This window comes from Crocuta crocuta, unplaced genomic scaffold (genome assembly GCF_008692635.1).
Source record: "Crocuta crocuta isolate KB4526 unplaced genomic scaffold, BGI_CrCroc_1.0 scaffold16, whole genome shotgun sequence".
Lineage (NCBI taxonomy): Eukaryota > Metazoa > Chordata > Mammalia > Carnivora > Hyaenidae > Crocuta > Crocuta crocuta.
In genome coordinates, this window is record NW_027531893.1 from 14,529,899 (window position 1) to 14,539,328 (window position 9,430).

At 42.4% G+C, this 9,430-nt stretch overlaps 1 protein-coding gene across 2 annotated transcripts in view; it reads left to right on the forward strand.

Moving 5' to 3' along the window:
- Positions 1 to 6,442, forward strand: part of TMC5 (transmembrane channel like 5) — a 49,593-nt gene extending 43,151 nt beyond the window's left edge. For both annotated transcript variants that reach the window (XM_077773334.1, XM_077773335.1), the window contains 3 exons: positions 3,665 to 3,769; positions 5,088 to 5,130; positions 5,885 to 6,442. In XM_077773334.1, the coding sequence (XP_077629460.1) occupies positions 3,665 to 3,769; positions 5,088 to 5,130; positions 5,885 to 5,931 (195 nt within the window). In that variant the 3' untranslated portion in view covers positions 5,932 to 6,442. The remainder of the gene's footprint in view (positions 1 to 3,664; positions 3,770 to 5,087; positions 5,131 to 5,884) is intronic.
- Positions 6,443 to 9,430: the final 2,988 nt, after the last annotated feature.

Here is a 9,430-nt window from a genome sequence, read left to right on the forward strand (position 1 = left end):
AAAAACCCAATTGAATACAATTCAGTGTTTTAGCCGGAACATTTCATAGATGACACTATTCACTTCTTACAGCATTGCCTTGAGACATAAAGTGTCTAGGTGTCTATTTTTGGGTGATGTGAAAAGTGATCAGCGGGCTCATGCTTTGTTAGCCTGACCCCATCCATCAGAAGCCTCCCCATCCTCCTTTCATCTGATGGACTTTGCAGCCTTTGATGAGTACTGCCTAGAAGACCCACTGATTTCATTAGAAGTAACAAAACAGTGGTATTCTAATCCCGTAATTTCTTCTACATTTATTAGCTAGAATTCTTCTATGAAAAAAAGAATTTTTGCTCATCAACTATTTGATTACCTTGAAGTACAGTTTATAAAGGAATGATGAGATAAATGCATGATTTTTTTCCTTCATTGACCAGTTTTTGAAATGATGAGTCAATACCCTAGTGTATTCATTTCCTAAGGCCCGCCATAGCAAATAACCACAAACTTGGTGGCTTAAAATGACAGAAATTTGTTATCTCACAGTCCTGGAGGCCAAAACTCCAAAATCAAGGTGTCAGCAGGGTTGGTACCTTTTGGAGCTCTGAGAATCTGTTCCACGCCTCTCCGAGCTTCTTCTGATGGCCACTGGCTGACCTGGCTGTTTCTCACATTAGGACTTCTTAACTCCTGTTCCTGCCTCCATCTTCATAAATTCTTTTTCTCTGTGTACCTGTTTCTCCTTCTCTTCTAAGGACTTGTCATTGAATTTAGGGTTCATCCTCATTCAGAATGATCTCATCCCACAGTCTTTAATTACTTCTGCAAAGACCTTATTTCCAAACAAGGCCATATTTTCAGGTACTGGGGGTTACGATAACTTGGACAAATATTTTTACAAGGGAGGCACTATTCAACCCACTACACCTAGCAACCCTCAAATGTAGCCAGTGAGGATTTTTAAATTATCATTATGAAGTCACAGATTTAAGTATACTTTGACATCTTTCAATTATAATAATTTGTTTATGCTTAAATAGCCTCATTCTTTGCTCATGGAATTCCTTTTGAATTAGCTCCCAGGTTTTTTTGACATGACCGCAGAGGTCTTTGATAGCTACCTGCTCTCTGAAAGGACAAGATGTTCCAGGCTCTTCTTGTTTATTACCTGTCCCAGAATGTGAGTCAGTCATTTATTCAGAGTCCCAGTGAGATGGCATTTAGAGACCACAGTCTGGGAATAGGGATGCTCATTGATACTGGGCTGTTTCTCTTTTCTTCTAAATGCCTAAGTAATTGTGGCATGAACACTGACTTCTAAGAACATGGAAAGAAGCAGGATTCCCCAGGGTTCTTTTGTTTTTTAAATGTTTATTTATTTATTTTGAAAGAGTGAAAGAGAGCATGTGCAAGTACATATGTGACTGAGCAGGAGAGGGCAGAGAGAGGAAGAGGGAGAGAGAGAATCCCAGGCAGCCTCCATGCCCAGTGCGGATGGAGCCTGATTTGGGGCTCAATCTCATGACCGTGAGATCATGACCTGAGCCAAAATAAAGAGTCCAGTGCTTAACCAACTGAGCCACCCAGGTGCCCAAGATTCCTCAGGGTTCTAGCTGCTTGAACCTTTGGGTTTCAGATAATTTGAGTTTGTCCTTTAGATGGTATGAGGAAAGGGCATGGATTAGTTATACTCTTTCCCCTGCCTGTCCCCAGAAGCATCACCTGTATTTTTCTGATGCAGCACTTTGAATGTTTTGGGCAAGTCTTATGAAGATCTTACCAGGGGAGGGATTTGATTCTAAATCCCTCTATTGTAGAAGCAGGACCAGGTAAACCAGAAGCATCACTGCAGGCCTGCATGCTTGGGAATCTTGTCAGGAGGACGGGCCGCAAAGACAGGGACATCGTCTCCAAAGGAACCCAGCATCTGGGGCTGGGAATAGGTGTAATCACCTATGTCAAAACCTGTTGGAGGGGCGCCTGGGTGGCTCAGTTGGTTAAGTGTCCAACTTCAGCTCAGGTCATGATCTCATGGCCCGTGGGTTCAAGCCCCGCGTCGGGCTCAGTGCTGACAGCTCAGAGCCTGGAGCCTGCTTCAGCTTCTGTGTCTCTCCCTCTCTCTGCCCCTCCCCTGCTCATACTCTGTCTCTCTCTGTTTCTCAATAATAAATACAACGTTAAAAATTTTTTTAAAAACCTGTTGGATGCTTATTAAATATGCAAATTCCTATTACCCTGATCTCCTCCAAACAGTAATGGCAACAGATAACATTTGTTGAGCATTTACATGATGCCTGGCATGTGCTAAATAATGAACAAAAATTCTGATTTGATTTTTATTACTCTGGGGCATATGCATTCTTAATCCCTATTTTAAAATTAAGGATTCTAAGGTTTACAGAGTGAAGCGACCTGCCCAAGTCATAGGGCTAGCAAATGGTGGGATTTGAACTGGGTAACTCCAAAGTTTGTACTTTAAACTACAATGCAGGTTTACCTCCCCAAGTAAAGATCTGTTGGATAAATCCTGTCAGTTTGCATTTTTGCAGCTTCTCCAGATAGTTCTAATTGGCACTAAAATATGGAAACAGCTGCTACAGATCATCAATTCACAAACAGGTTGGCTATATCCAGGATGGCTAGTGGACTCACTTTAAAAAATATATTTATTTTACTTTTGACAGAGAGAGAGAGAGGAGACAAGCAGGGGAGGGACAGGGAGAGAGAGGGAGACACAGAATGTGAAGCAGGCTCCAGGCTCTGAGCTGTCAGCACAGAGCCTGATGCAGGGCTCGAACCTGCAAACAGTGAGATCATGACCTGAGCTGAAGTGCTTAACCAACTGAGCCATCCAGGCGCCCCTAGGAGAGCTGTTTAAAATGCCATTTCCCAAGGACAGCTCTTCTTTGCAGAATTCTGGTGAATAAAAATAGAAAGGTTGAAGGAAATAGAAAATTATTATGAAGCAAATACCACAGCAATAATTGTTGGATGCTAAATAATAATAATAACTAATTGCTAAAATCAGTGATTGAAAGTTGAAGGAGAAACAAGCGCATGAGAAATGGGATTGATCTGGACTGGACAGACCATCAGTGGTGCTTGCTAGCCCACTTCGACACGGGTGGGATATACCACCCTCTAGTCTGTAATAGATTCACGGGGAAGTGAGTCACACTCCTGGGGAAGACATACCCCTTTCCTTTGTTCCTCTTCCCAATTTGGGAAGTATTTATCTGGGTCTACTCCATTAACACTGGTAACTTTGCCAAGTGAAATATGTTTGCTCTTCCTCGCTGCAGAGCTATAAGCTTTGACGTTCTTAGTGGGAAGACAGGGCCAGCCGAGGCATCGCTGGGTGTCCAGACAGGGTATGCTGAGAAGGGGCTACTATACCCCATTTGTCCTGGGCCTTCAGACAGTGGCGTGTAACTTTCTTCTAGCTGCAGGATAGAGAAGGCTGCTTCTCCAGCCTGCAAGAATTGCTTTAGAGGAGAATGTTACAATTCAGGAAGGCTATGGGTTAATTTGGCTTTGCTGTGAAATGTTTCTACTCTTTCATCAAGAGAAAACATGGCGGCAGTCTCTAACCTGTGTCTGGGACCCTACCTGCCTTCTTTCCATCATTTGCTCGCACCAACCTCCATGTTTTTGTTCTTGTTTTTGTTTTCCTTCTTGGCAGGAGGGCAAAGATAAAATGTTCCTGATAGAAAAGTTGACCAAGCTACAGGATATGGAGAAGAGAGCAAACACCAGCTCGTTCACAGTGGAAAGGAGGGACGTAGAGGTGAGAGTGAAGGTCGCCCTGGGATCCTTGTGACACAGACTTGTCTCCTTGGGAAAAATACATCAGGAAACTAGAATGACATAGTTTTCTATGTCTTCACTTTCTATGTTTAAACATTTTTGTATTTTTTATTTAAAAAATAATACTCATTCATTCAACCTATCCTGGTGAAGGCCCTCACAGAGTTTGCATGTGTCTTTTCTAGAATCCAGTCATACAGAAGTATATCCTATCGAGAAGGAAAATGCCCTGAGATCTCACCCCACTGTGTTAATGATTCAGTGTATATTCTTCCAGATCTTTCCCCTAGGCATTCACGAATATACATCCACCTACTAACGTTTTTGTTTATTAGAAAAGTGGGGCTTTATTATACACACAGTATCATACTCCCGTCCCTCATCACTTAGTAGTATATTTCGGACATTGTTTCAGTTTGTACATATTTGGACATTTGGGTTGTTTTCAGGTTTTTTTTTAATACTAAAAACAGTGTGCAGTGAAATATTTTTGTTTTAATTATTTTTATGTATTTTTGCCAAAGGGCATGCACATAATGATTGATAGATACTGCCATATCATGCTCTTAAAAAGATTTTACCATTTTTATTCCTGTTCTAATTCCAGAGCCCTTGCTGGCATCCTTGGTGTCTTGGAAAATATGAATAAACAGTAAATCTTTTTTAAAAAAATTATTTGAGAGAGAGAGAGAGCACATGAGCGGGGGACAGGGGCATAGAGAGAGAGAGAAAGAAAAAAAATGTTAAGCAGGCTCCACACTCAGCATGGAGTCCGATGTGGGACTTGATCCCATGACCCCAGGATTATGACCTGAGCTAAAGTCAAGCGCCAGATGCTCGACCAACTGAGCCACCCAGGCACTCCACCTGTAAACCCATCTTAATTCAAATGCCACTGATTTGAGAAGTTAGGACCTTGTCAGAAGAGACTGCCAGATAGCTCATTATCTGTGCACATTGATACTGTCAGCACCATGTAGATATGGGATCTAAGGCCTGACTGTAAGTCCTATGCAGGCAGAGAGTCTAACTGTACCCTGACAGCCCCAGGTCCTGATATTACCTGGCATATAGTCAATGCTCAGTAAATGTCTGTGAATGGATGGATAAATTAATGGAATCACTGTCCCTAAAAGACCAAACCAAACCATTTTGCTGCGTCTATGGCTGAGTCTTGGTCTTCATCTGCATATCTTAATTTTAAAATGGTGGGGGCTCACAAATCCCACCAACGAGGCAACAGGAGCGAGTCTGTATTCTTTTCCGGTGATGAAGCCACTGCTTTTCTTCTCTTTCAGCAAACAAGCCCTTTGCATGTCAGGCAACATGATGCTGCTCATGGTGAGTAAAGGCATTGGCCCTGAAGGAGCCCTACCATAACCAAATAATGTATCTCAAGGTAGAGGGTCAGACCTGCTCATGTATCAGTTACTTGTTCAATGAAAAGAACCCACCCAAACTGGCTCCAGGAAAAATCCAAGAATAATTCTTGCTTTAGGGGTAGCCAGAAGCTGGGACTCACAATATATCACTGGAACCTGGTTTCTTTCTGTTCCATTCTTTCCATATTAGCTCCTTTCTTGAATAAGCTCTTCCTAACAATTGCAAGACACTTTTATCAGCCTCTTGTACCTTTTCAGGTTCAAGTCTAGTGGGAGGGAATGAGACATCCAGAATTCTCACTTTGTTTCATTGGATCCAACTGGGTGACATGAGCATCCATGAACCAGTTTCTGTGGCCATGAAAATGTGACAATTTCATTGGCCAGATCGGAGATCTGTAGATAGAGGTGGTACAACCCAACAGACCATGGGGACTGAGAATGGAGAAGGGTGGCTTCCCAAAGAAAACCTGGAGCTGAGGCCAGAGGGGAATGTATACTGGGGAGGAACCAACCAACCAAACCCATTCATCTTTTTGGGATAGTGTTTACTAATGGCATCCAAATGATTTAAGTTCTGGGGGAGAATTAAAGAAACTTAACAGAAGGCAGGATGCATGAGAAGCTGTGTGATCTTGAATTTTGTCTTAACCTTGGAGATGTGAGGCAGTGTGCCTATCTGTGCTATCTTCTCTTTTCCATGTCCAACCCAGACCTGCGATTTAGGCGATCAGTTCAAGAAGAGCATCCAAAGGCGTAATGTTTATTGCAACAGCCACACACCGATCAAATGAAAATACAAAGATGAAACAACTTCTTCCATGACCCCTGGGCCTTTTGGAGCCTCCCAGGAGGGAATTTAAGTCATTAGCCAGGAGCGGAAACTGATCACAGTGTAAATACTGAAGTAAATTTGGCCATTTCCTGCTGGTTTTTTATACGTGGATTGCTGATTTTCCAAGACAAAATATTTGGGATTTGAAAACAAAGACTGTTTTAACATTTATTGTAACATTTAATTCCTAGGCCCTGAATCAATGGCCTGGGAATTATATATTTAGTCTTCAAGAGATGTGCATATGAATTATTGGTTCTTAGAAATCTCTCCTCCCAGACCTGGCAAAAGTTTGGAACTGATGCTGAGACAAGTAGTCCAGCCTGAATAAAAATGGGATCCTCAAACAGAGATGTGAAGTTTCTGAGTTGAGGAACCTGCATTTGTTCATGATTTTGAATAAAAACATCCCATGCTACCCAAAGGTGAGATACAACGAGAGGTCTTGTCTATAAACTTTATTGCATATCAAGTACAAGTCTTTGGGGCTGGACTGGGGTGGGGGTGGGTATGGACTGGGACTTGGCCCTTGTGAGGTTGATATATGAGCCACCATCAAATTCTTGAATCAAACATGAAACCAGCAGTGATGTGTGGAATATATATATGTGTGTGTGTGTGATGTATATGTGTGCATATATATATACATATATATACACATTTTTTCAAAAATGTGTATTTATGTTCAGAGAGAAAGAGAGAGCACGAGCAGGGGAAGAGCAGAGAGAGAAAGAATCCCAAGTGGGCTCTGCACTGTCAGTGCGGAGCCCAACTCAGGGTTTGATCTCACGAACTGCAAGATCATGACCTGAGCCGAAATCAAGAGTCAGATGCTTAACCAACTGAGCCATCCAGGCATCCTTTGCATTTAAAAAAAAAAAAATTATTTATGTAAGTAATCTCTACACCCAACGTAGGGCTCAAACATATGACTCCAAGATCAAGAGTGGCATGCTCTTCCGACTGCGCCAGCCAGGCACCCCAATATATGGCATTCTTTTGCAGATTTGCCAAATGATTCACATGGCATGTGACTGTACTTAGAACCAAAGCATTCAGCAGAAAGGTACAATTTACCAAATTACTACGGGGAGACATCCTCTCTTGAGTAATCACTACCATGAAATCTAACTGGAACTGAATTTTTCAAACATTTCACATACATTTGAAACACAAGCATCCAATCAGTGCTCAGCCATTGATTCACTTTTTCATTCACTTAATTATTTGTTAATTCACTTCAACAAATATGTGCCAAGTGGTTATAAACAAGATGTTGAGCAGTCTCTGCCCTCACGAGTTTAGTTTCTAGCAGATTAATTTAGACAGTAATTTAATTACTATTGAACAGTAATTAATTGCAATTTTGACAGGTGCTGTGAAGGAGAAGCCCAGGGGACTATGGGAGCCTTATATGTGGGGTCAGTGAAGGCAGCCCATTGAAATAATGTTTGAAGTGATTTTTTTCCCCCTCAATGTCATCTTAAAGCTGTTTTGTGCTTCTCTGGCTTTTGCACTGAAATCTGGACTCCCTCTGAGAGCAACATTTTTGTTTCCTTACTGTATGTGAAGGGCCTCTATCTGAATGCCTCTCCATGAACCTCCATTGCTCACTTAATGCCTGTTTCTACTGGAGGGATAAACAAAGGAGAAAGATCTACTCTGTAGGTTTCACATGCATTTGGATGTGAGGATGCTTTTTAAAACTTGGGCTTGGGCCTGGGTGGTTCAGGCAGTTAAGCATCTGACTTTAGCTCAGGTCATGATATCATGGTTTCATGAGTTCAAGCCCCATGTGTGCTGACAGCAAAAAGCCTGCTTGGAATTCTCTCTCTCTTCCTCTTTCTGTCTGCTACCCGCCCCACCCCCCATTCTCACTGTCTTAAATAAATAAATAAACTTAAAAAAAAATCCAAAAAGCAAAAAACTTGGGCTTGACATAGGGGATGTATTGGCCTGCTAGGTTGCTATAACCAAGTACCACAGACTGACTTGTATAAACAACAAAAATTTATTTTTCCACAGTTCTGGAGGCTAGGAAGTCCAAGTTCAGGTTCCTTGTCAGTATCCACAGTTTTGGTTTCATTCTGATACTTCCTTGGCTTGCAGATGGTCACTTCTCACTGTGCCTTCGCCTGTTCTTTCCTCTGCATGTATCTTACTGTGTCCAAATTTCCTCTCCTTAATAAGCACACCAGGCAGATTTGATTAGACCTCACCCTAATGGCTTTAATATAGCTTATTCACCTAATTAAAGGCCATACATCCAAATATGGTTACAACTTGAGGTATCAGGAGTTCAGATTTCCAGCATATGAATTCTGGGTCAGTCAGCCCTATAATAGAGGCTAACTCTCCTCTAGTCCTCAGGGCCTCCTGTTAGGCTTCCGGGTCCTGATTGGTGCCTGTGCTCAGAATCACAGGAGGAGCTGACTGACAACAGCCAGGCCCAGGCTCCAGTCTAGACCAACTAAATCAGGCACCTGTACTTTTTCTTTAAAGCTCCCCAGATGGTGTTGGTGGAGAGTCAGGACTGGGAACCACCGAGCCAGGATCTAGAGTACCTTCCTTACCCGTAGTTTCACTTTTTCCAAGTTTCAGTGACCCATGGTCAACTGCAGTCAGGAAGCAGATGACCCTCCCGTGACCTGGTCAGGAGGTCAGTAGCAGCCTAGTGCTAGGTTACAGAGCCTACATCACTCACTCCTCGTCAACTCATCACGTAGGCATTTCATCGCCTCACATCACCACAAGAAGACAGGTGAGTGCAGGACAATATTTTGAGAGATTACACTCACATAACGTGTATTATGGTATATTATTGTTATGAATCTCTTACTGTGCTTGAGTTCTAAATTAAGCTTTATCACAGGTGTGTATGATATGAAAAACATGGTCTATATAAAGTTCAGTACTGTCCATGGTTTCAGGTGTCTGACCGGGGTTAAGGGGCCGCTGCTATAGTTCTTCCCAAACTTGCCTGACCATAAGAGGCGTCAGAGCATGCCAATGGTGAGCTCAGAATATTGCATCAGAATATTCAGGGAATATTCTCCATCCTCCTCTTCCAACTCTAATTTTAATTAGTTCAAAATGATAAAAGGAACATACGTTTTCCAACAGTTACTTGAAAGCTGGTTAATCCCTAGTTTTAAGAATAGGAAATAGAGGGGCGCCTGGGTGGCTTAGTCGGTTAAATGCCCGACTTTCGCTTAGGTCATGATCTCGCGGTTCGTGGGGTCGAGCCCCGCGTCGGGCTCTGTGCTGACTGCCAGCTCAGAGCCTGAAGCCTGTTTCAGAGTCTGTGACTCCCTCTCTCTCTGATCCTCCCCTGCTCACGCTGTCTCTCTCTCTCTCCTAGAAATAAATAAAACATTAAAAAAAAAATAGGAAATAGGTAGCCTCTTTTAAATTTCTGCAGGAT